The sequence below is a fragment of the Cardiocondyla obscurior genome, unplaced genomic scaffold, assembly GCF_019399895.1.
Source record: "Cardiocondyla obscurior isolate alpha-2009 unplaced genomic scaffold, Cobs3.1 scaffold33_214576_698314, whole genome shotgun sequence".
NCBI lineage: Eukaryota > Metazoa > Arthropoda > Insecta > Hymenoptera > Formicidae > Cardiocondyla > Cardiocondyla obscurior.
The window spans coordinates 208,936-235,945 of record NW_027228790.1 but is presented as its reverse complement, the minus strand read 5'-3'; the positions used below and the strand labels follow the sequence as shown (position 1 = coordinate 235,945).

Below are 27,010 nucleotides of genomic sequence, written 5' to 3'. Positions count from 1 at the left end.
AGCGATTGCTATGATGGGAATCAAATTGTTGATTGTGAGCTGCTAGCTCTAGTATTCGGAGCGCGAAAGTAATATTATATTATATTATATTATATTATATTATATTATATTATATTATATTATATTATATTAAAACATTTTTTATTGCCATCAAAATATACAAATAATGTTATATTTTATAATAAATATATAATTTAAATGTTTATATTAAAAAATTTTTTATTGTTGCATTTTTTTCTCCCAATATCCATGAACTACTGATTGATCTCATACATATTTCTTTAAAAACTCAGAATTAAATGTAAAAAGAATTGCGTAAGTATATGTCACATTTTCGAGATACATCTTTTAAATGAAATAATTTCTTAATCTCTCATTGCGTGATAGAATGAATCTTAAGTTTCAAACGTGCTAAACACTGTAAAAGATTCTCACGAGTATATGTCACACCTTCGGGACTGCTGTTGATAAAAAAATGCTTTCGTTTTTACTTTCTGACTGTCTGCAGTGAGCTTGTAGCTGTTGCCTGTCAGTCGCATGCTGATTTTTTCAAGTGCAACACGTATATTAAAAAAATTAGATGGATAAGTGCTCGTCGTTGGTACACATTCTCGCGCGCCGCGAGTTGGGGCATCGTACCCCGTTTAGTGCGGGTGGTGTGTGGTGTGGCGCACACCAAAAAAACAATTTAGCGCAATTAAATTTATATTATGATAACCGCATACGCGGTGAGTGTGAACGAGGGGAAACGTTAACTTTTGATAGGACCCCTCGTTCTATACCCGAAAATCCCGTGGGTGGTGAGTGCGGCTACGTCGTGGACAAAAGACTAAATCTGTGCACCCACGGGAAACGATTCGCTTTCGTCGACAGCGAATTGCCGCCGGTAAAAAAAATGCGGCAAAACTAAAAACGTAAGTTTTTAATATCAATTATTTATATTTTATATAAAAATTTGGGGAAAGTGTGGGTGGGTTGACGTGAATGGTAGCTGCTAGTGCGGGGTGTTGTGAGGGGGAATAAACACAGGTTCTAACTCAGGAGCGTTGAGAGAGGCGAGGGGACGGGGGAAAAAATCCGCGATGAGAGGAGCGCGGGGAGAGGTAGCCGTAAGTGGGAAGAGACCGGGGGGGGGTGTATATAAATGGGTAACAGATACCCCCGGTCTCTTCCCACCTACGGCTACCTCTCCCGCGCTCCTCTCATCCCCCTGTCCCCTCGCCTCCCTCAACGCTCCTGGGTTAGAACCCGTGTTTATTCCCTACTAAAGTATTTTTCTTACATAAAAATTATAATAAAAAACCAAATTTTAAATATTTGTATCATTAATTTGCAGATTGGTCCATACTTTTTGCCTCCGCGCCTCGATGGGGAGAGATACGCGTGATTTTTGGAAAATTATCTTCCAATTTTGTTAGAGGAGCTTTCTCTACAAATGCGGCAAACGATAATTTTCCAGCACGACGGAGCACCACCGCACTATTCACGTCGCGCGCGAATGGGCTTGGATCGACACTTTCCGGATCGGTGGATAGGCCGAAATCGTCCAATTTCGTGGCCAGCAAAATCTCCAGATCTTAATGTCCTCGATCATTTTGTGAGGGGATACATAAAAAATCGAGTGGAGAATGTGCGCGATCGTAATGTAGAGGAGATACGCGAAAACATCATAGCGGCCTTCAATACCATTACGCTGAACATGGCATATCGCGCTACTCGGCAAATTATCCAGAGAGCACAGCTATGCATACAAGAACAGGGCAATCATTTCGAACAGCTAATGCATTAATTTTTACAGTGGATTAGGCCTATTGGGGACACCACTAAAAAAAACGCGCCAAGCTATCTACCTCGCGAGGTGGTGTGGAAACGATAGTGTTTTCATACCGCAATAATAGAATTTCCATAGTCGAAACAATTAAAAAATAATACTTTATTCATCAGGTTGCTTATCTATTACAGTTATAATAATAAAGACATTAATGCAAGTAAATAATCGCGAACACGAATAGAAAATAAACCCTATAATTTCCTTCGCACATTGCTCGATGCTTGAATAGATAGTATACATTAACGCGATAATAGCGTAAGCTGTGATTTCGGACGACCAAACCTTTTTCCTCACCATGCGTCGTCGCTTCTCTTACCCGCGCGCCGTCCTCCGACTCGCCTAAGAACCAAACCGCCCAATCTATGATTTTTGTAAAGTCGCGTGGGATGGGCCGTACTTCCAGCGTCTCGGTAGCTTTCAGCGGCGCGTTCTTACTCGCACGGGGGGCGTCAAATCTTTACATGTTATTTTCTCGGTTATTAAAGCCTAACTTACAAAACCGTATAAGACTTTTCTACTTATTTTTCGAAGCCCAACCTACAACTAAAAACTTTTTTAAGAACTGTATACAGGGTGTCCCAGACATACCGAAGGATACTGGGGGGATAGTCAGATCTTGTAAAGACATATACAAAAGCCCTATGCCATTTTGCAAAATGTAGGCTAATAGCAAAGATATAAATTTTTGAAAATTTAACGATTGCAGCAAATACGAGCGACTAGAAGAGGCCTCTTTCTAGAGTACAAGCCCTTCCCACTCGACTTGCGGATTGGGCGATGTAGGATTGACACGAGGCGACGACGTGCGTGCGAGACGAGGCGACGACGACAAGCGAGCAAATAATTTTCAATTTTTTAAATTATTTTAGTGTGGCAATGCAATCATTTCCACACCACCTTTGCGGTAGATTGCTTGGTGCGTTTTTTTATGGTGGTGACCTTAAGAGGCCTAATCCACCGGCACCAGTTCAACGCAACAATTGTTCAAAGTGCCGTCTTTGTTGTTGTAAACAAAGTACGGCTCTTTAAACAATTTAGTGCGATGCTCTTTGTGTCATGTCAGGCGTAACCGTACGAAAGGCCGCTATAATAACATCGCGAACCTTCTCGATGGTACGATCACACACATTTTTATCTGGGCTTTAATATGCCCCCAAATAAAATAATCCAGCACGTTCAGATCCGGGGAACGTGCTGGCCACAAAATCGGACCCCTCCGACCCATCCATCTATCCGAAAATAAATTATTTAGTACTCTCCGCGCGCGATTAGAGAAGTGAGGTGGGGCACCGTTTTCTTGGAAAATTAACGCTAAACGATTGTCAAGCGTAACATCTTCCAACAAGACGCCCAATTCATGTTCTAAAAAGTGTGCATAAACTACTCCATTCAAATGTGGAGGCAAAAAAAATGGCCCAACCTAAAATTTTGCAATAATTATGTTACGAATTTTATTTCGAGTTTTATAAAATAAGTTTTTACTTAAAAAGAATACTTACTACCACGTTTCCTATAATTTCAGCCCACACATTGATTTTCCATCAATATTGATAGAAACACATGCAAACGGCTCGCGGATTTTCATGTGCTCAAATAAAAAAATTTTAGAATTAAACACTCTATTTGGAATGAATATTGCCTCGTCCGACCATAATATTTTATTGGCAAATTTGTTGTCTCGCCGACACTGCGCTAAGAAGCCGACAGGCATTTTAATAATTATTATTTTTTACTTTAAAAAATTAAAAAAAAAATGGAAAATACATATTTTGATAGAAAGTTACCTGTTGTATTTCATCGCGCGGTAACAGTTGCTGCACGCATTGACAGTGATAAATGTGTAATCCATCTTCTTTAATTATTCATTGCATCAAAGTTTTTGGCGCACCAACGGCGTTTGCAGCTTAAAATACGTCCTACTTGATTTTTGTAATGACGCACACTACGGTCATAATTCAGTCTGCTGTACCGTATTATAGCATATCAACGTATTCTTGATTCGTATACATTTTTCTGTAAACGATTAAAATAATGTGTCGATATGATAAGGCAAAAAACGGTTTACAAAATGCAATTCAAGAATTTGAAATCACTTTTACGTAGTTATCGACCGGTATTAGAATGTTATCTAGCTGTTAGTAACATAGAGCGCTTTCTAGCTAGCAGGGCAGCTCAGTATTTTTGATTTTCAATTGTTTTTCGTGGACTGTTTTCTGCCTTGTGTCGACGCATTATTCTAGTCGTTTGCAGCAAAATGTATATAACTCAAGAGTACGTTGATATGCTAATATGTTACGGCATCGCAAGTGAATCTGCGGAACGTGCGGTACGGATGTATGCACAAAGACATCCCAATCGCATCCGTCCTACGGCGAACGTAATTTTACGTTGTATTCATCGTGTGAGACGAACGGGATGTGTTAATCGGGATCGTCGAAACAGACTGAATTATGACCGTGGTGTGCGTCGTAATGAAAATCGAGTCCAACGTATTTTAGACGCGTTTGAAGGAAATCCACATACAAGCATACGACGTGTGGCAAACGCCGTTCGTGCACCAAGAACTTTGGTGCATCAAATAATAAAAGAAGACGGATTATATCCTTATCATCTTCAACGCGTGCAGCATTTGTTACCGCGCGACGAAATATAACGGGTAATTTTTTGTCAAGGTATAAAATTTTCATTATTTATTTTTTTATTTTTTTAAAGTATTGTAAAAAATAATTATTATTAAAATGCCTGTAGGCTTCCTCGCGCAGTGTCGGCGAGATAACAGATTTGCCAACAAAATATTATGGACGGACGAGGCACTTTTCACTCCAAATGGAGTATTTATTTCTAAGAATTTTTTGATATGGGCTCATGAAAATCCGCGAGCTGTTCGCACGTGTTCCTACCAATATCGATGGAAAATCAATGTGTGGGCTGGAATTATAGGAAACGTGGTAGTAAGTATTCTTTTTAAGTAAAAACTTATTTTATAAAACTCGAAATAAAATTCGTAACATAATTATTGCTAAATTTTAGGTTAAGCCATTTTTTTTTGCCTCCACATTTAAATGGAGTAGTTTATGCACACTTTTTAGAACAAGAATTGGGCGTCTTGTTGGAAGATGTTACGCTTGACAATCGCTTAGCGTTAATTTTCCAACAAGACGGTGCCCCACCTCACTTCTCTCATCGCGCGTGGAGAGTATTAAATAATTTATTTCCGGATAGATGGATGGGTCGGGGGGGTCCGATTTTGTGGCCAGCACGTTCCCCGGATTTGAACGTGCTGGATTATTTTATTTGGAGGCATATTAAAGCCCAAATAGAAAATGTGCGTGATCATACCGTCGAGGAGGTTCGCGATGCTATTATAGCGGCCTTTCGTACGATTACGCCTGACATGGCACAAAGAGCAACAAAACAAATTGTTCGAAGAACTGAACTTTGTTTACAACAACAAGGACGGCACTTCGAACAATTGTTGCGTTGAATTGGTGCCGGTGGATTAGGCCTCCGAGGGACACCACCATAACAAAAACGCACCAAGCAATCTACCGCAAAGGTGGTGTGGAAATGATTGCATTGCCACACTAAAATACATTTAAAAAATTGAAAACTATTCGCTCGCTTGTCGTCGTCGCCTTGTCTCGCACGCGTGTCGTTATTTTGTTTCGCTCGCTTGTTATCGTCGCCTCGTCTCGCACGCGTATCGTTATCTCGTTTCGCTCGCGCGTCGTCGTCGCCTCGTCTCGCACGTATATCGTTATCTCGTTTCGCTCGCGCGTTGTCGTTGCCTCGTCTCGCACGCGCGTCGTCGCCTCGTATCGCTCGTACATCGCCCAATCCGTAAGTCGAGTGGGATGGGCTTCTTATCTAGGGAGAGGCCTCTTCTAAACGCGTGCTCGTATTTGCTCTAATCGTTAAAATTTTCAAAAATTCATAGCTCCGTAATTAGCTTGAATATTATAAAATGGTATGGGACTTTTGTGTATGTCTTTACAAGATCTAACTATCCCCCAAGTATCCTTCGGTATGTCTGGGACACTCTGTATATACAGATATACAGGGTGTTCCGTAAGTCGAAGTCAATCGCTCGGGAGATGAATGAGGAACCAAAAACAAGAAAAAAAGTTAATGTAAACATAGTTACAAAAATGCGTTGTTTCCAAGTTATCGCCAGTTTTAAGTCGCGCGCGCGCCCGCGCGCGTGTGCATGGGTCTAAAAATTATATAAGGTGTTCAAATTGACCTCCTTCTGCATTAATGCATGCTCTAAACCTTCTTTCTAAGGAGTCCCGAACTCTTTGTAGCACTTCGGGATTTTCTTTAATGTTTCCAAATCCATTAGTTTGTTACATCCGGAATTGGATTTTGTTTTAAATATTCGTATATATATTATTTTGCTATGATGTTTGAGTAGTTTCGATTGATTATTGAGAGTTTATGATTTTAAAAAGTAAGCGAAAGGAAAAGAGAGAAAAAAAAAGTAGAATGCAAAGTTAATTTTATTTATTCAATACGTCGTTTATTTTCTTTTTAATTTGCTTTTGTATCTTAGGAAGGGCTTTCATTAGCCATCCCCATTTAGAGTTCGTTTCTCTGCTGCTTCGCTGCACAATAGTGCCCAACGGGATACCGGTTTTAGGGGCCTGTAGGATCGGTAATACAGGGGACGGCTTTATAATCTGTATGCGCTGTGTAAGTGTTTCGACTCGTGTAATCCGAGGGAGGTTCTGGTTAAAGGGCCGCGGAGAAGGGATCGCTGGTGGTGTCGGTAACTGTGCGATCGTAGGAGTTAGTGATGCGCATGAGACAAGATAAATCTCGATCTCGTCTCGATCTCGTCTCAAAATCGAAACGAGATTCAAGATCGAGATTACTTGTAACATTCAAGATCGAGATCGAGATTCAGGATCTCAAGATCTTGACGAGATCAAGATATTTAAAACTCTCGTCAAAATTTGGATAAAATATTTTATTATTTTACATTTTTACAATATGATTTTACCGATCGACGACACATAAGTGCCGTGATTGGAACGTCGAGTTTACGGTCGGTAATGTTGTGCTAGCGCTCGGCGCTTGGCTCGAAGTCGCAAAAACAATTTGTTTGCGATTCTGTTTTTTTATTACTCTTAACAACCGGTGTGCACGAGTGAGTGGCAACTATTTTTTTATCTTACTTAACGGTAACATATTTAATCGTGTCATTATCATCTCTGGATCTTTTCTCGATTATCAATACCCGGTTTGTTGCCTGTAATACGTGAATTGTGAGTGAAAGACGATTTAGACCACGGTTTAGATTTATTTTAATGACAATTTTGTTAGTATTAAAAGTGGAAGAAAATCTGTAAATACTACAATGTCTAAACGTCAGCATTCTGCATCTGGTAAGAAATAATGCTACTTTATATTATATGCTACTGTATATTATATAGTAAAGCTATGAGCAGGTTTGTTTATGTTATTTGTATTTATATATGATATACAGGGTGTCTTGTAAAAAAGCGGAAAATCTGTCGGATGTAGGTAGATATTAAGAATATAAATATAAAAGTTCTATAGCAATTTGTCGAATTCGCAATCTTAACATTGATATAAATTTTTATAACCGAACGAATAAGAGCGTGCTCTTGTTTGCTAGATTAAAATAATTCGTAATAATGTTAATATGGCGCATTCGACAAATTGCTATAGAACTTTTATATTTATATTCTTAATATCTACCTACATCCGAGAGATTTTCCGCTTTTTCGCGGGACAACCTGTATAGTAGGAAAACTACATATTAAACCATTATTTGATATTTTAGATTCTGACAGTGACAATAACGATGTTAATGATAGTCAAGACCTTTTAGCATCGTCTTCTACATCTACACCAAAAAGAACAAAACTTTCAATATATTATAATGTGGATGTAGATGATAAAAAAGAAAAATTTGGGGTGTGTAAATTATGCAAAGAGCAAAAAGTAAAGAAAATAATTAAAATGAATAATTCAAATATTACAGGATTAAAAAGACACTTAAAAATTGCTCACAAAAAAGAATTTGATAAATTATATGATTCCTTTCCATAATCAAAAAGTCAACAACAACTTTTACATTTTCTGCAGCCGAAGGTAATTTTAGTAAATTTTAAATAAACTACAATATAATAATAATAAATAACAATAATAATAAACAATAATAAAAATAATAAAAAATAATAACAATAAAAAATAAAGAAATAAATATACGTAAATGTAATAAATTAAAAAAAAATTTAATTTTTAAAATTTGTATAAGTGTAAAAGTCAACAACAACTTTTACATTTTCTGCAGCCGAAGGTAATTTTAGTAAATTTTACATAAACTACAATATAATAATAATAAATAACAATAATAATAAACAGTAATAAAAATAATAAAAAATAATAACAATAAAAAATAAAGAAATAAATATACGTAAATGTAATAAATTAAAAAAAATTTAATTTTTAAAATTTGTATACTGGTTAGCAATAATACATTATTTTTATTTTTATTTTACTTTAATAATTATTTTATAATTAAATCAAATTTTTTTACAACTTAAATTAATATTTTATTAAGATTTATAGATTATAGATTATAGATTTGGTTGATTATTTTCTTTTTAATATCTATAATGTTAATAAATAATATTTATTTTTAATTTCAGACTTCGTGTAGTAATGTTAACTTTGCAGAAAAAGTCGTGCAATGGTTAGCAATAAAATATTTGCCATTTAATTTTTTTGATGATACTGTCACACAGGATTTTTTATTACATTAAATCCTAATTTTAATTATCCCAAACATGATGCTATGAAAAGAAGAACATTGGAAATATTTGAAAAAAAGAAAGATGAAATAATTAATATATTAAAAGCTAATGATTCAAAAATTTCTTTTACGGTTAATGGTTGGACATCCATTGCTGGAAAGTCCTATTATGGAATTACTGCCTGTTTTATTGATGCAAACTGGAAACTGCAGTCTATCGTTTTAGACTTTGTACCGTCTAACGGAGCCCACACTGGCAAGGATATAGCAACGTTATTCTATAATTCCTTAATAAACTTCTCTATTGAGTCGAAGATTCAAGGTATCGTCTTGGATAATGCTGCTAGCAATACCGTTTTTATTCGAGAGCTACACTTAATTCTGCAAAGTGAAGGTATCGACTTCGATTGTGAAAACAGTCATTTTCAATGCTTTGCACACATCTTAAACTTGGGAGTTCAGGATATGCTGCGTGAATTGCATTTGCAAGATGATCCGGAAAAGTGCGATGAAAGTGATTCCGACCATTCCGATACGGATGAAGATGCGGTTACAACAAATAATGATGCTCTCAATACGCCCATTAAAAAAATTAGGGCTCTCTTTTGTAAATTAAGAAGATCAGAACAAAGTAGAAATATGTTAAAAAGTGCATGTACTATGACCGATACGAAGTTCTTGTCACCAAAAATCGATGTGTGCACACGCTGGAACTCAACTCATGACATGCTCAAAGTTGCATTATTATGCGACGTCTCGTCCGGATGGATAATCGTAGTAGCGCTCCGCTGCTTAGCAATCAACAGGACAAATTTAACAGGAAAAAACAGAGATGGCGCCACAACCGTGGCCCTTGTGGCGTACTGCGCAAGCGTTGTGTTGGCACTGGAATTATGGTTCGATCGCGTGTGTGAGAATGCGCCTTGGTTTTTGGTTTTTGTTTTGGGGTAATAAAACGCCACGTGGAAGAAAAGACGTGTTATTAATAAAGAGGTGATAACAGGAAGTTCAAGGGGTAATTCATTTCCTGATTCTTGAATCCCTGGATTGTCTCCACATTGGTGACCCCGTTAAGAGTCGGAGACATAAATTATCACGGATTTACTGAACGGATAATTCCGCTTTCATCAAAGTCATGTGGGGCTCGAGGTTGAGTAAGAAGAACGAAGACGAGGAGATCGACAAATTTGAGGATTCGAAAAGTGATCTAAACGAGGTACCTGTAGATGTCCAAAAAAACGCGGAATCAGACCGATTTAACCTCAATGTGGTTGGTACTACACCGGCGGAACAGATAGTTATTCCGCCGTTTTGGGAAGAAAAACCAGAATTGTGGTTTCGCTCTATAGAGGCACAGTTTATAGCAAAACGAATAACTAGCGACAACACTAAATTCTTTACTCTCGTGGGTAAGTTGGATCAAAAAACGTTATCAATTATTGAAGATCTCATTCTAGATCCTCCGGAAACCGGGAAGTTTGAGAGCCTTAAAACTGAGTTGCTTGCACATTTTGGCCAAACATCAGATCAACGTTATCATAAACTTACCACCGGCTTAATTTTGGAAAATAAGAAGCCTTCTACATTGCTCAGAGAGATGACTGCTCTCAGCAAGAAAAAGTTTGATGCAGAATTTATTCGGTTCTTGTGGCTTCAGAAACTTCCACGAGAGATGCAATTAGCATTGGTAGCAGCAGAGGGTCTAGATAATTCAGGTATGGCAGCGCAAGCAGATAGACTCTGGGAAATTCAAAAGGCTACCAGTGAGCAAATCTCAGTCGTTTCATCCGACATTTCGTCGGGAAACGTTCTGGAACAAGTTAACGAGCTCACAAATCAATTGAACGCTCTTTCGAATAGAAATTATGGAGGACAAATTAACACACGCTATCGACCCAAAGCTCATAATACTTTGCCAAGAAAGGGTAGTTCCAAAAGAACCTGGTGTCAGTTTCATAAAAGCTTTGGAAAGGATGCTCGAAATTGCTCTTCCCCCTGCAGCTGGTTATGTTTGCATCACATGCGATGGGGAGCGGAGTCCAGGAATTGTACGCCTCCATGTAATTTCAAACCTGTAGACAGCAAAGTTAGTCAGGGAAACTCTGTAGCACGACAGTAGATACGGCAGCTGTTGGCGTGCAGAGATCATCCTGCCGTTTATTCTTGTTAGACCCGCGTACCGGGATTACATTCCTGATTGATACCGGGGCGGACGTTTCTGTTATTCCTGCCTCAAGTAAATACAAAAATTGTATACCAATCGAGAGACTCTTTGCCGCTAATGGCAGTGTGATTAATTGTTATGAAAGAAAAATACTGTCGCTCGACCTCGGACTTCGCCGAGTGTTTAAATGGGTCTTCCGCGTTGCAGATGTGCCTTATGGAATAATCGGAGCGGATCTGTTAAGCAAATTTAGAATTGCTGTGGACATTCACGGACATTGCATCATCGACCTTAATTCCAAACTTAAAGCAACTGGATTTCTGGGACCTGCTAGATTATGTGGTATCTCATCTGTTATCGACAATAATTCCAACAGATTCTCACGCATACTTAACGATTTTCCTGAACTGTTGGACGCCAAGCTGAAGAGGGAGACAAGGAAGATCCCTATCAATCATCACATTGTCACCAAGGGTCCTCCACCCACAGCTAGGCCGCGTCGCCTGTCACCTGTACGTTTTAGATTTGCGCAGAAAGAATTTCAGTCCATGTTGGACCAAGGCATTTGCCGGCCTTCGAGCAGTCCTTATGCTAGTCCGTTACACCTCGTACCCAAAGGTCAATCAGGCTGGCGCCCATGCGGGGACTATAGGGCTTTGAATGCGCAAACGGTCCCGGACCGTTATCCTATAGCACACGTTCAAGATTTCTCATCAATTCTGCACGGTAAAAAGATTTTCTCCAAGATTGACTTAGTAAGAGCCTATCATCAAATTCCAGTTGCAGATTCTGACATCATCAAAACGGCAATCATAACGCCCTTTGGATTATATGAGTTTCCGTTCATGACTTTTGGGTTGAGGAACGCGGCTCAGACATTTCAACGCTTTATTAATATAGTTCTTCAAGGATTAAGTTACGTCTACAAGTATCTGGATGATATCCTCATTGCGTCAGTGTCACCGGAGGAACATGAAGAGCATTTGCGTGAGGTCTTCAAGCGTCTTGCTGAATACGGTATTCAGATTAACATTGATAAATGTGAGTTTGGCAAAGCCTCTCTTGATTTTTTGGGATGCAGGATTTCCGCTAAGGGCACTAAACCTTTACCTGATAGAGTACAGGCACTTTTAAATTACAAGAAGCCTTCAACAATCGCTGATTTACGTCGTTTTTTAGGTGCCGTTAATTTCTATCGAAGGTTTTTAAAGGGTACAGCAGCATCTCAGGCGATCCTCAATGAGCAGACAGCAAACTGTAAGAAAAACGACAAAAGATTAGTGGTTTGGAATGAACTAACAGAAGCAGCGTTTGACAAGTGTAAAAAAGATTTGGCGAACGCAACCCTCCTGGCACATCCCGCCCCGCGGGCCCAACTCCGTATTACCACGGATGCTTCAGATATCGCGCAAGGAGCAACATTGGAACAACTCGTTGATGGGCATTGGCAACCTTTAGGCTTCTATTCAAAAAAATTCTCAAAAGCAGAAAAGGCTTATAGTGCGTATGACAGGGAATTGACTGCAATATATAATGCAGTCAAATTTTTTAAAACTTGGATTGAGGGCAATACCTTTGAGATTCGCACGGATCACAAACCTCTCATTTTTGCCTTTAATTAGAAGTCAGAGAAAATGACTTCCAGGCAACAGAGACAGCTTTCATTCATCAGTCAGTTTACGACGAGCATCACTCATATTGCGGGCGCAGAAAATATAGCAGCAGACGCCTTTTCAAAAATTGATGCGCTTCGACTACCTATAATTATTAATTTCTCGGATTTAGCTAAAGCGCAGAGGGAAGACGGAGAGCTGAGCTATTTATTGAAAGCGAATACAACATCTTTAAAACTCCAAAAACTCACGTTTGGTAAGGATCATCAAGCAATTTATTGTGACGTCTCATCGACAGACATTAGACCATATGTTCCAAAATGCTTTAGACAAGAGGTCTTCGAGGCTTTTCACATTCCTTCCCACCCCGGAGGGAGATCCCTCTCATGTATCGTATGCCAGCGTTACGTTTGGCCTTCAATGCATAAGGATCTACAAAGAATGGCTAGGAACTGTATTCAGTGTCAACGCTCGAAAACAAATCGTCACGTGCATAAGATACCCGTTGCCTTCACTGAACCCGATCAACGTTTGGACCATGTTCACATGGATATTGTGGGACCATTCCCTGCTTCGAGAAGATTTCGTTACTGCCTCACCATGATTGACCGTTTTTCCAAATGGCCCGAGGCAATCCCGTTGGCGGATATATCAGCGGAGTCAGTAATTCATGCATTCGTGGCCGGTTGGGTCGCTAGATTCGGTTGCCCAAAAGACATCACTACAGATCAAGGCTCTCAATTCGAGTCGATACTCTTCACCGCTCTTACTAATCTCATGGGTTCTAAAAGAGTCCGTACGTCGCCTTACCACCCGCAGGCGAATGGTCTTATTGAACGCTGGCACAGGACATTTAAAGCGGCTTTAATGTGCCATGAAGACAAAGACTGGGTTGATGTACTCCCTGCGGTGCTTCTCGGCCTACGCACGTGTTTCAAGGCTGACCTTAAGGCTTCGGTGGCTGAATATTTGTACGAAACTACGATTAGGATTCCAGGCGAGTTTTTTCTTCAAGAAGATCTTCCCACAGACCCAAATTTTTTTTTGGAAAACTTTAGAATTCATATGAGAAGAGTTAGACCAGCTCCTACGGCGCATCACTGTCGGCAGAAGATTTTTTGTTTCAAGGATTTGTATCATTCATCGCATGTATTTCTACGTTGCGACAAGGTGAAGCACTCTCTGGAACAACCATACTCTGGTCCTCATAGAGTAATTGAACGCCTGGATGATTCAAATTTTAAGATTGATATTGAAGGTCGTGAATCGATCGTCAACGTGGAACGTCTTAAACCAGCTCATCTCGCCATCAATGAGTTCTTTGAAAGCAGCACACCGGAGCAAGAGATTTCAGACGACGTCCCTCAAGTGCAACAGGGTCCAGCACAGGAGGCCTCCCACCCCGATCCAGTTTTTAGTCAGCTAACTGTTCCGGGTCTTAAAACGTATAGTACGCATAAAAAACGTAGCAATTAGCTATATTTTATTTTTACTAAGCTTAACCTATATTTGATCTCAGTATAGTTTTGTTTTCACATGAATATAAGCGTAATAATATTATTATCACTAAGTTATATTTAAGTATTGGCTGTTTTGTTAAAATATGCTAAAAAGTTAATTTAAACGTTATCGTTACACTGGAAGGGGAGTGGTGTGGCGTACTGCGCAAGCGTTGTGTTGGCACTGGAATTATGGTTCGATCGCGTGTGTGAGAATGCGCCTTGGTTTTTGGTTTTTGTTTTGGGGTAATAAAACGCCACGTGGAAGAAAAGACGTGTTATTAATAAAGAGGTGATAACAGGAAGTTCAAGGGGTAATTCATTTCCTGATTCTTGAATCCCTGGATTGTCTCCACACCCTCACCGCGTGTGGCGCCGCAAACCTCATTGTTTTCCTGTTGCACGTGCAATTAACAGGCAAGTTTTTATTTCAGTGATATTTTACATTTTATTCTCGTTTTTGATATGGGTAAATCGTCCCATAAGTCCAAGAAGAGAAAGCGCTCGCCGTCAGACGAGCGGATTTCCACGCTCGAAAGCAAGATGGAGCCGGCTTATGGAGATTTTGTCGGACGCTTTGATTGAGGTTAGAGAACGACCTTCTCGACATTCCTCACCTTCGCCTTCCCCCTCTCAACAGAGAGGCGGGGACTTATCGCCGTCGGAGGACGAGCAGAGGCGGGTGAAGGGTTCTGGGTGCTCGGATTCGCAGAATGTAATTCTTCCGGCGCCACAGCCCACAGGTGTGTACGAGATGGCTGGATCTGCATTTGCGAAATGCAGGCTGCCTATCGACACAACCTTCCCTCAATTCTCGGCTGATTCTCAATTTTCCCTTCTAGATGTGGTAAGCATCCCGGACGAGGGAGAGTTTCCTCCCTCACCTGTTCCAGAGGAAGCTGTGGATGAAATTGGTGCCCTAACAAGAGAGTTATTTGGGGAGGAGCTGCAGAAAGTAGAGGTGTTGCCCTGGAACGAATTAATTTCTAACAAGTGGCAGTCCCTTTCTCGCCAGGGGTTATCTGAGGACCAGCGCCAGACTCTGCTGAAAAGATACGCCCCACCTGACACGGTTGCCTTTCTCAAGGCTCCCAAGGTGAACCCTGAGTGCAAGGCAGGCCTAAAAAATAATGCGGTCGTGAAGAGAGATTTTTTCAATAGTCTAAATCAAGACCAAGTTGGCGTTGCTCTATGTGCGCTAGGCGAAGCTTTGTCTGACTTTCTGAAGCCTAGTCTGCAACAATCTTTAAGTCCGGAGGCACGCTCAGCTGTATCTAAAGTTAACGACAGCGCTAAGATCATTGCGGACCTTTTTTACCGCCTTTCGGTAGCCCGTAGGGCTCAAATTCTGCCCATCTTAAACTTAGTGGCCAAGGGTACAGCGGACCAATTACAGGCGGACGAGTTCCTGTTCGGTGCTGTTTTTGGAGAGGAGATAAAGAAAGCAACCACTATTGAGAAGTCTAGCAAGGGCATTGTTAAGGCAGCCCCTTCTTTATCTAGAAGAGCTCTTCCTGTCAATATGTCGGCTCAGGCGAATTCTTCCAAGTCGGGAAACGCCCAGGCCCCTGTACGGAATCCGAGACAGGTGAATCGGAGGGGTACAGGGGCACAGACCAGCAGTCGACGGCAAACTTACCGCTCCAGGTCTCATTCGAGGAGGAGATAGACGTTGCTCAGGTAAGAATGGGTGGCAGATTGGCCAGTTTTCTCCCGCGCTGGAGACTTGTCACAACAGACCAGGTTATACTAGAGGCTGTCAGTGGCTATAAACTTCCGTTTAGAGCACATCCTGCTGTGCAATTATCGGAACCGGTTGTCCACCTTTCTGATTCTGAGCAAATTATTTGTGCCCTTGAGATAGACAGACTCAGGGATTTAGGAGCGATTGAACTGGTTTCTGATTGTGAGGGGCAGTTTATTTCACCTTTTTTCATCCTTAGGAAATCATCTGGCGGCTGGAGATTTATATTAAATCTGAAGGAGTTGAATAATTATATTATAGTTCCACATTTTAAGCTCGAGGACTGGAAGACAGCTATGCGTCTGCTCTCACCAGGCGATTACCTAGCCTCTATAGATTTAAAGGATGCTTACCTTACAATCTTAATTCATGAGGCCTACAGAAAATATTTACGTTTTCGTTTTCAGGGACATCTATATCAGTTCAGGGCACTTCCCTTCGGTCTGGCTTCAGCACCATATTTATTTTCTAGGATTCTTAAGCCAGTTTTGTACTCTCTTAGGAAAGAGGGTCTATTCTCTGTGGCCTACCTAGACGACTTCCTACTCATAGCTCCGGACTTTGACCGATGCTCTGTTAACGTCTCTACGACCTTAAATCTTTTATCAGACTTAGGTTTTCTGGTTAATAGAGAAAAGAGCGTTCTCATTCCATCTACCTCTTGTAGATTTCTGGGTTTTTTATTTGACACCAGATCTTTCTCAATTGCTATTCCACCAGATAGAAGGACTCATCTCTTGAAGCTTACATCTGCATTCTTAAGTAAAAAATCTTGTAAGATTCGTGAGTTCGCCAGTTTTATTGGCTCATTAGTTTCTGTTTGTCCGGCGGTTCTTTACGGCATTTTACACACTAAGCTTCTGGAAAGAGTGAAATTTCGGGCTCTACTTGACGCGGATGATAATTTTAATGCCCAGATGACGCTTCCTGTGTCTATTAGAGAAGACCTTATCTGGTGGAAGGATAATTTTGAGGATAACTCGCAGATTAATAAGATTAGACCGGGTAATTTTGACTTGACTATTTTTTCGGACGCTTCCACTTCTGGATGGGGCGCTGTCTGTGCTGATAGCCGTACTCATGGTTTTTGGTCTTCTGGGGAAAAACAATTCCACATTAATTATTTGGAGCTGTTGGCAGTTTATCATGGCCTGAGATGCTTTGCCTCCCATCTCTGCCATGTTAATATTCTGTTAAGGATAGATAATGCTACGGCTATAGCATATATTAATCGTATGGGTTCTGTTAAGTTCCCGCATTTATCTGATCTTTCTAGGAAGATTTGGCTCTGGTGTGCAGATCGGGACATTTTTCTCTTCGCCTCCTACATACCTTCTTCCCTGAATGTTGAGGCGGATGCTGAATCGAGAGTGAGTTCAGAGGAAACCGAGTGGTCCCTGGGAGCAGCGTACTTTAGGGAAATTAATTCGGCCTTTGGGCCCTTTGATATAGACCTCTTCGCGTCGTCTATTAATAAGAAATGTCCAAGGTTCGTTTCATGGCTCCCGGATCCTGAGGCTTGGGCAGTCGATGCTTTCTCGTTAGATTGGGGCAACTTCTGTTTCTATGCTTTTCCCCCCTTCATTTTGATTCTGAGGGTTTTACGGAAAATAATTTCAGATAAGGCAGAGGGAGTTGTGGTTGTCCCTTGGTGGCCGGCTCAACCTTGGTTCCCTCTATTCAGTAGACTCTTAATTGAACCTCTGGTTTCCTTTGGACCCAATATTAATGCATTGTCTTCTCCTTTTAGGGAGTTTCACCCAGCCTGGAGAAGGATTTCCCTGGTGGCAGCGAGATTATCCGCAAAGCCTTTAGGTTAAGAGGCACTCCATCAGTAGCTATAGAGACCACCTTGGGATCCATTACGCCATCTACAATTGCCCAATACACTAAACCACTCAGGTTGTGGTGGAATTTTTGTTTAGAGAAACAGGTAGACTGTTTTTCACCACCAGTATCGGCTTTCCTAGAATTTCTCTCGGACAGACTGCTAGAGGTTTCCTCCTATTCGACGCTTAATTCCTACAGATCGGCAATCTCTCTAATTTCTAATAATGATATCGGTTCTAACCCTCTAGTAAGGAGGTTCTTTAGGGGTGTTGCTTCACTTAAACCGCAACGCCCGCGATACGACTTTATTTGGAACCCGTCTCCGGTTATCGAGCATTTGGCGACAATATACCCCTACGAGGACGTTCCCTTGGAGATTATCTCCAGAAAATTAATTACTCTTTTAGCTCTAACCACTGCCCAGAGGATGCAGACTTTAGCGGCCATTCGAATTTCCAACATTAGATTTTCGGATAGGTTAACGATCAAGATCCCAGATAAACTAAAGACTTCGGGAGTGGGGAGGTCTCAGCCCTTCCTTTCATTTAAACCCTTTAAGGAGCGCCCTGAATTATGTGTCTTTTCTCTCACTAGACACTATATCGAATTATCTCGAGAAGTTCGGGAAATTGGATGTGACCCACTCTTTATTTCCTGTCGTAGACCTTACAAACCAGTGTCTTCGCAGACTCTAGGACATTGGGTGAAGAGCGAGCTGGGAGCTGCTGGGGTAGATGTATCAATCTTCTCAGCACATTCCACCCGCCATGCCGCGACCTCGCTTGCGGCCAGTAAAGGGATTAACCTGGAAGAGATTAGACGAACTGCGGGATGGACTAAATCTTCAGATGTTTTTGCAAGACTCTATAAGAGACCTATTCTTAAGGAGAATTTCCAGTCGGCCATTCTTAGTATTAACGAATGATTTATTTTCTTTTCTCAGGCTGTACTAAGTGTATTTTCTTTTGTATTCTCCTTTTATTTTCGCAGATTGCGTTAAATATATTTTTTTTCTTTTTGTGTGAGCAAATTCTAGGTTAAACAACTACGATTATCCATCCGGACGAGACGTCGCATAATTGATGAATTGAACGAACTTACCTTAGTGAAGTTCGATTACAATTATGCTAGTCTCGTCCGGATGGAGACCCACCACTACCCACCCTTTTTTGTTTTTCGAATTTGCTGGGTTAAACTTATGAGGTTTGCGGCGCCACACGCGGTGAGGGCCACGGTTGTGGCGCCATCTCTGTTTTTTCCTGTTAAATTTGTCCTGTTGATTGCTAAGCAGCGGAGCGCTACTACGATTATCCATCCGGACGAGACTAGCATAATTGTAATCGAACTTCACTAAGGTAAGTTCGTTCAATTCATCAATTATTGAAGCCTGCACTGATTGGTTTATTTCAAAGTAATAATGCATTTCATATGTATTCACTTTCCGAAGAAAAATGGTCTTTGTGCTTAGAAGTTCAAAGATTTTTAAAATATTTTAAAACTGTATCTACGGTTCTTGGCGGTGACAGATACGTATCCTTACCGTACGTCATAGTAGCATTCAATATGCTTTTAGATAAAATTGAATATAAGTTGCAAACTTTGAACCGCACTAATGAATTTGAATTATTGAACACTGTTAGAAATTTCTTATTGATTTTAATAAACATGTAAAGGAAGCATGTGTTCATTCCCGTAAATAAAATGTAATGAACACTGTATATTAACATTCATTTACTGTTGTTTTGAAATTTCATTAAAAAATGTAATGAACATTGTATATGAATATTCATTAATTGATGTATTAAATTTCATTTAAAAAATGTAATGAACACTACATGAATATTCATTTACTGATGCATTAAATCTTATTAATGTTTATTAATGGACATTAATGAACATTAATGAGATTTAATACATCAATAAATGAATGTTCACATAGTGTTCATTACATTTTATAAATGAAATTCAATACATCAATTAATGAAGTCTCATGTACATTGTTCATTACATTTTATTTACGGTATGACCACATGCTTTCTATACATGTTTGTTAAAAATCAATAATTGAGAGGAAAGGAGAAAGAAAAATAAAAATGAGATTTGAGTATTTGAAATAAATCTTTTATTTCAGAGAAACACACGTTCATACATATGAACGTATAACAATACATATTTTTGTCTTTATTTTTCGTATATGTTTATACATTATATGTATTTTTTTTTCCAATATTATATGTGACTTTATATAAATACCTGAAAAATACTTGAAGAAAAGTATTTATTTAGTTAATAATTAGCATCAGGAAATGCAGAAAGTGCAGCTTTTGCTAAATTAAAAACCTCCGTGTCGAATGTTTTGCCCCTACGCTTACTTTTATTAATTCTTTTTCCGCCAGATATCGGATTAATATTAAGAAAGACTCTGAAACAAAGTACGTTAAAATAAATTAATTTGCAAATCGGCAAAAACTATTAAATAAATAATAACAATAAACATAATTTTTTTTTACCTTTGGATAAATTCTAAAGTTTTTTCCGCTTCTTTCGGATAACAAAAGCCAAAAACGTAATAAGTCAAAAAACAAATTAAAATTCCTTGAAAAACGTCGTCGCAGAAAATCATAATTTTTCTTTCAATAACAACAGTGCATGTAGCAGCACTGTCATAAAGCGAAGTTCCTAAAAAATAAAGAAGTAAGTATTAGTCATACATTTTTAATTTAAATACAATATATAAACACGTACTAACCTCGGATAATTAAAACTGGATAATCAGAATCTGCAACCGTTAGTACATCGGCATCTACTGTGTCTGTCTGTAGTAATAATATATATTATATAAATTATGTACTTTAAATTATTTTACAGTTTTAATACAATTAAAAAAATTGAACTTACACTAGATACTTTTATTAAATAATTAATTTTTTTCTCGAAGTACTCTATCAACAGTGAAAATATTACAAATATTTTTGGCACGTTGTCTCGTGTTACTTCTGCAGCTTCTTTGCATTGATTAATAATGCCAATCACTTTTTCAGATTCTTTACTATTAAATTTAATATATTGTCGAATGGGCTTCACTTTTTTGCTCAGCGAGTCTATCCAAATCTTCTGAACATTTTTACCCAATAACATAGAACTGTGTTCCAAAAAAAACTCTGGCTCTTTAAGAAAAGGCCACTCAACTAAAAATTCTTCAATCTTTCTTGATTTTTCGTTAATAATACCGCGTAAAGTAGGGTACGTTTCTGTCATCAATTGGCTGATCTCTCTGTTATTTCTTTCTACATTTGCGAACAATTTCAGTAATCTCAGACGTTTTTCTTCTTGTGATTTTGAATTTTCCGTAGACGGTAATCTAGGTGCGTACTCAACGCAGCCATATTCATCTTGTCGTCGTGATGTGGCAGTTTCTTTTTTTCTTTCTTCAAAATCAGCATTATCGCTATCAGAACCAATTAATGCTCTTTTTCGATTCTTTGTATGCTTTATACAGGGTGTCCCAAACATACGTAAACAAACTTTTAGGGTAGATAGAACGTCTAAAAAGTAAACGAAAAGTCCTATACCGTTTTTTGAAATTTTTACTCGTTTTCAATAAAAAAATTGATTTATATACGCGCGAAAGCGACAAGGAAGCGTGGACTAAGTGAGCACGCGATAACAGCGGCGAGTATCGCTTAAAGAGAATGGGCGAAACTTGCGCGTAGCGAGCGAGACAAGGAGATAACGTGCGAGGAAGGCGATGCGACGACACACGAGCGAAATGAAGCGACAACGCGCGTTGTCGCCTCGTCTCGCTCGTAGCGCGCTGACTCCGCCCATCGCTTTTAAGATATACTCGCCGCTGTCTATCGCGCGCTCACTCAGCCCACGCTTTCTTGTCGCTCTCGCGTGTATATAAATTAATTTTTTTTATTGAAAACGAGTAAGAATTTCAGAAAACGGTATAGGACTTTTCGTTTTCTTTTTAGACGTTCTATCTACCCTAAAAGTTTGTTTACGTATGTTTGGGACACCCTGTATATTGCACACAGTTGTATATTTGCATTCTTAAAGATTCAACGCCACTACCCCACTGCTCATTATCAATTGTATCTCTAAAAGTTTTTGGGTATGTCTCACAAATATTTAATGCTATTTTTTCAGCTACTCTTGACGTCTGTTTCAGAACATTAAACATATAATCGGCGACAATTCTGTTTATTGCTTGCCTTTGCGCAGGCTGCAATTTCTCTCCTCTTTGGCAAATAGAAAGAACTGTGTCAGAAACTTTATCCCACACACCTTCTTTCATGTTTAAAACACATGTTTTTTTATATACGGAATTAGTTGACGAAGTGGACGTACTTGGGGATGCTGTAAAAAATTTATTAACAAAAATATATAATAAAAAGTAGAAAAAACGTAAATTTATCTTCTTGAAATATTTTGTATATATTTTTTCAATAATTTAGAAATTTTACATAATTTTTTGTATATAATTGTATATATATTTTTTGTAATAAATTATTGTATATAATGTTTTAAATTTTAATTACCTAGAAAATCGTTTGGCGTAATATTTGAAGCATTTTGAATGTTTTCCTTTTCTGCGAGTATTTTCAATTTTTGAGTTTTATTTATAAGAGATAAAACAATGGGAGTAGAGTTTAATTGAGATAATTGAATTAATATGTTGTCATCATCAATTTGAGTGCCATTTTCTTGTAACGCAAGCTTTAAAAAAAATATAATAAAGAAAATAAATAAATAAATATATTTATTTGCCCTTATTTATTTAATAAAAATAAGAAATTTAAATACCGTATATACATCATCAGCAGGAAGATTAAGTTTTTTTATTGCTATATCTATTATTTGTAAAATACTTTCGGCACTTATTAATATTCTTTTATAATCAAGTGATTCGATTTTAAATAGTGGCATTTTGAAACCTGGAAAACAAATGTTTTTGTTAAAATAAAAATTGTGTAAAAATTATAATCAATTAAAACATATACATAAACATAAAAAAATCATAAACAACATATAAATATATAGAATAAGACAGACATGAAGAATTATAAAATTATCAAAATATACGTAATGCTAACCTGGTTTTAAAAATAATGAGAGCATACACAGATGACCTTAATATTACTCAAACGTTTATATATCTTTATTATAATAAGATACAAATCCATGACGTGGTTTTACGCATAATATATTTCCCAAATTATAAACATGCATTGGTTTAAAATTTATCAAATCATACAAGGAAAGACAGTCGTACCCAATTATACGTCCGAGTTTATAAGCTCGAAGAGATGGTATGAAAGAACTATCCATTACTTCGAATACAGCATAAATATCAATATCATTTGAACAAAGAAACAAGCAAATCTTCCCTATAGTAATATTCTCTTCATAACTATCTTGACGTATTACTAAAGCATGCCCTTTAATGTAATCAGTACCTCTTAAAACAACTCTGGTGCATTGTTGAAAGTCGTCCGTAAGTAAGTGTATTTTCCTTATAGTCTTTTTAATATCTTCTTGATACATATCGATGTTAAAATGAGTAAGTTCGTATACTTGTGTTTCTAGTCTCTTATCAGTTCCCACGCGTATCAGACTTTGTAAAAGTTCGTGTTTTTCACTTAGACATTTCACAACGTTAATGAAATTATGAAAATTTCGAATAGTTCTTTTAAAAAATTGATGTTTACTTTCAAACCTCATAGTCCAAATTTTCATTAAAGGACCAAATTCTAACGTTAATTTGCTGTAATGAGAAAGATAATGGTGTTTTGGCCGTAAAGTAACATCAGGAAATAACCTTTGTCTCATAGAAAGGTATTCAAAAATGATTCTGTCTAGATAACACAAATATGATTTGTGAATTGTTGGTGTACACACAATTTCGACAATTTCTGTTAGTAGAAGAAAACAAAGCCACACTTCGTCTGAAATATTCTTAATTTTGTGATAAATTATCAAAGGAAAAATTTGTAAAAATGTCCATATTTGACAAGCTCCTCCGAGAATTCGGTTACTTGTAGTTGATATTGCACAAGGCTTATCTCTCCGATCTTCCTTCGAATAATAGAACTTATCAATTAGAGTATTTAATTCCATCAGTGAAAACCACTTGTTTGTTATAAAATAATCAATAAATAATTTTAAATCAAAGGCTACAACTCCTTCGAATAAATCATGTCCGATGCAAGGAGGCAATCCAGAAGCGCACACATGAAAGTACTGCAATTCATTAAACACGGAATTAAATTTGATTCCCTGATACATATTATTATCTTTTAATAAATTTATGCCATTATTGTATGACTCGATGGTTCTGGCAGCATATGTCTTGTATGCACCATTTTCTTCATTAAAATCATTCCGTGTTATCAAACAAAATCTACAGAAATATTGAGAGGTTCAAAAATTTTGAACAAATCCACCTAGTTCGTGGCTTCCAAGATTGTCACCAATAATACAGACAAGAGAACCTTTTATTTTTTTTTCATCAATTTCTATTCCTTCCTTTTCCAATTTTTTTATATCTGTGACTATTTTACCATAAATTGTTTTGTGCTCGAAGTCTGATTCTTTACACAGAGCAACAAGTTTTAAGGAATTAACATGGCATCGTAGGTAATAAGGAATATTTTCGAGGCACATATAAATACCCTGTAATTTATGTTTTTTTTTTTGCGGCTCCTATAGGATTGACAATTTCAAATGCGTCTTGGTACAATATTATTCGTATAGCATCTGGATTTTGTTGAAAAAATGTATTATTCTGGAAAACATTTCCATCCGTAAAATCTTCTAGCAAATCTTTTCTGCGAAAGCCTTGATGTTTCAGTTCGTTGTGAAGAAAATTATCCTTAAAACATTTTCGTAATGTTTCTATTATAGATACGTAAGCAAAGGATGTTTTTTTTGTTGATCAATTACAATTTGAACAGGTGTTACGTAATCGAAGTTATTTTTATACAACATCTTTCTTTTATAATTTGTAGACAATTCCTTGTAAGTATTTTTTATTAGATCAGCGTTAAAAGTTTCTTTTACAATACTGTGTATTACTTGCTCTGATATGCCTTGTGCTGCAAATTCTTTTGTAAGTTTATTTCGCAAAATATCTTGCGTTTCATCATGCATTCTACTAACTTCGGTTATTATGTATTGAATAGTTGTAGCTGGAACTAAATACTGCGATTCTAGTTTCAAATAAAACTGTGTAACACTTTCAGCAAGTAAATTTTATTCCAAGACAGTTTTTTCATTGTCGATATTTTTTAATTCTGTGGCCCTAGGCCACTAAAAGCTAAGAACCTCAGACCCCGCGCCGCGACTAACACCGATCGCCCGGAATTATCGCGCGGATACCGACCATTTTAATGTTAATTACGCGGGCCGACCAGCCGCCCGCGGCGCGTAGCGCGGATCACCGGAACGTGTGACATGGGCCGCCCACACCGCGCACCGCCACCGACCGCTCGGGAGTAGGAGGTCCCCCACTCTTGGGCCCACGGGTATATAAGCTGCCTCGTACGCAGACGAGGCACCTTTTCCTCGCTGGAGAGCACTCCAGCATCCGACCCTCCAGGTCTTGGGCGCTCCCAAGACTTCCTCGACCGGGCTCACCCGGCTTCGATACCGCTACCTCCAGGACTCGGGCGCTCCCGAGCCTGTCCTCGACCGGGCTCACCCGGCCTTCGATACCACTACCTCCAAGACTCGGACGCTCCCGAGCCTGTCCTCGACCGGGCTCACCCGGCCTTCGACACCGCTACCTCCAGGACTCGGGCGCTCCCGAGCCTGTCCTCGACCGGGCTCACCCGGCCTTCGATACCGCTACCCCCAGGACTCGGGCGCTCCCGAGCCTGTCCTCGACCGGGCTCACCCGGCCTTCGATACCGCTGCCTCCAGGACTCGGGCGCTCCCGAGCCTGTCCTCGACCGGGCTCACCCGGCCTTCGACACCGCTATCCTTCCCCAGGACTCGGGCTCTCTTGAGCCTTCTTCCGTCCGGACCCTCGCGGATCTCCCTCGCCACAGTCCGAACGGTCTTCCCTGGACTTTGCGCCGCGAACTTACGCGCCGCGGAAATTGTACGACCGCCTCGGCCCGAACGGCCTACCATGTAACCGGCACCGCCGACTCGCGACCGCGAAACCTGTCCGACCGTCACGGCCTGAACGGCCTATCTTGTACATCGTGCCGTCGACTCGCAACCACGTATTCCTGACCGAACGACTCGACTCAGGGAGCTTATTACACACCATGTCGCCGACCTTTGAGCACGCCGCTCCGCTCAAAACGATACAGCTCAGAGGGCTTGCACCATCCGTTGCGCCGCCGCCTCCCGACCACGTGACCCCCCCCCGGACGCGGGGCCCACCCTGGATCAGCGCGAAGACGGCTCGCGGCCGTATACCGCCACCCTCAGAGCGTAACAGCGATCGATCCGAGAATTCGAGGCTGGTCGTGTACCGTTCCACCGAGCGGCTAGAATATTTCTGTTGTTTCTGCGTTACTTTAGCACTAGATTTCTTTTGTATTATAGGTTTATTTTTGTGTTGCCACTTATCTTTTAGTTTATAATAAAGTATCATTTATGTTTTTCCACGTTTAATCACGTCTCACTTCTTACTCGTACCTTGGCTCCCGGCGAGCTTTCCGCCGATAAAATTACCGCGTTACATGGCGCCCGAACAGGGACTTTGACCGAACTGAGACGTGATTAAAACTAAATGAAAAGCTGGATCTATAAATTATCCAAAAGAGACTTGTCCGAGGAATTGACCCGCCTACAAATCGATAACGACGGCCCCTGTGATCAATTACAATACCGCCTGCGAAGATTTGTGGAATCTAACCCCAGTTACAAACCCCCGATGGCGGTAAACAGAACGGTGCCGCCAAAGCCGGAAAATCAGTCGCAATCAGGCGGCCTCCGAGGGGAAACCAGCGCCGAATTAAACATCTCAGCTCAAATAGAGGCCTTTGCGGCCGGCACTCCGCGGCATCATCCGCTCCCGGCATTCAGTCACTTGGAAGAGTTGCTGCCACTGCAAGCACCCGTCCCCGGAATCGACATGGAGGAAACCGCCCCCGACCGGGCAGAACCACTACCACCACGAAATGAGGAACTCCTCGGCACAATCGACCATGCAAAAACTATCAACCAGATCCGGAAGTGGGGCGTGCATTTCGACGGACGGGATCCGTTTTCATTTCTTGAACGGATCCATGAACTCCAGCGCGCCTACGGGTATCCCGGGGACCTCCTACTACTTGGACTGCCGGAAATGTTGAAGGGCGACGCATTGCTGTGGTTTCGCAATAACCAGGCACGATGGAGGTGCTGGACTGACTTCCAAGACAGTTTCCGCAATTTTTATCTGCCGCACCGATACCGTGCTCAGTTGACCCGGGAGATTCATGGCCGCATACAGCGGGCTGGCGAACCATTTAAACAATACGCCACCGCTTTACTGACCATGGCACGCCGCGCTGAGAAACTGTCAGCCGACGAGATTCTCGACC

At 39.7% G+C, this 27,010-nt stretch overlaps 3 protein-coding genes and 1 pseudogene across 3 annotated transcripts; 3 read left to right on the top strand and 1 right to left on the bottom strand.

Moving 5' to 3' along the window:
• Positions 1 to 8,727: 8,727 nt before the first annotated feature.
• Positions 8,728 to 10,745, top strand: LOC139112662 (uncharacterized). Its single transcript, XM_070673738.1, has one exon. The coding sequence runs from the start codon at positions 9,751 to 9,753 to the stop codon at positions 10,732 to 10,734; it is 984 nt and encodes a 327-aa protein (XP_070529839.1). The 5' UTR covers positions 8,728 to 9,750; the 3' UTR covers positions 10,735 to 10,745.
• A 3,611-nt stretch (positions 10,746 to 14,356) lies between these two features.
• LOC139112654 (uncharacterized) lies at positions 14,357 to 15,560 on the top strand (annotated as a pseudogene).
• A 17-nt stretch (positions 15,561 to 15,577) lies between these two features.
• Positions 15,578 to 18,390, top strand: LOC139112643 (uncharacterized). The gene is made up of 2 exons (XM_070673722.1): positions 15,578 to 17,005; positions 17,386 to 18,390. Exons 1-2 carry the CDS (start codon positions 15,578 to 15,580, stop codon positions 18,388 to 18,390), a joined length of 2,433 nt encoding a protein of 810 aa, XP_070529823.1.
• Positions 18,391 to 19,751: 1,361 nt separating this feature from the next.
• LOC139112642 (uncharacterized) lies at positions 19,752 to 23,380 on the bottom strand. Its single transcript, XM_070673721.1, has 8 exons — positions 22,928 to 23,380; positions 22,275 to 22,405; positions 22,078 to 22,187; positions 21,504 to 21,829; positions 20,364 to 21,010; positions 20,215 to 20,281; positions 19,976 to 20,144; positions 19,752 to 19,887 (listed from the first exon to the last, which is right to left on the bottom strand). The coding sequence occupies exons 1-8, from the start codon at positions 23,298 to 23,300 to the stop codon at positions 19,752 to 19,754; spliced, it is 1,959 nt and encodes a 652-aa protein (XP_070529822.1). The 5' UTR covers positions 23,301 to 23,380.
• Positions 23,381 to 27,010: the final 3,630 nt, after the last annotated feature.

Coding starts and splice junctions, on each gene's coding strand:
- LOC139112643 (XM_070673722.1), top strand. CDS start 15,578: ATGGGTGGCAGATTGGCCAGTTTTCTCCCGCGCTGGAGACTTGTCACA. Junction 17,006..17,385: donor AGGCGGATGCTGAATCGAGA/GTGAGTTCAGAG, acceptor TTCTCCTTTTAG/GGAGTTTCACCCAGCCTGGA.
- LOC139112642 (XM_070673721.1), bottom strand. CDS start 23,300: ATGAGACAAAGGTTATTTCCTGATGTTACTTTACGGCCAAAACACCAT. Junction 20,282..20,363: donor ATTTAATAAAAGTATCTAGT/GTAAGTTCAATT, acceptor TTATTACTACAG/ACAGACACAGTAGATGCCGA. Junction 19,888..19,975: donor ACTTTAGAATTTATCCAAAG/GTAAAAAAAAAT, acceptor ACTTTGTTTCAG/AGTCTTTCTTAATATTAATC.
- LOC139112662 (XM_070673738.1), top strand. CDS start 9,751: ATGTGGGGCTCGAGGTTGAGTAAGAAGAACGAAGACGAGGAGATCGAC.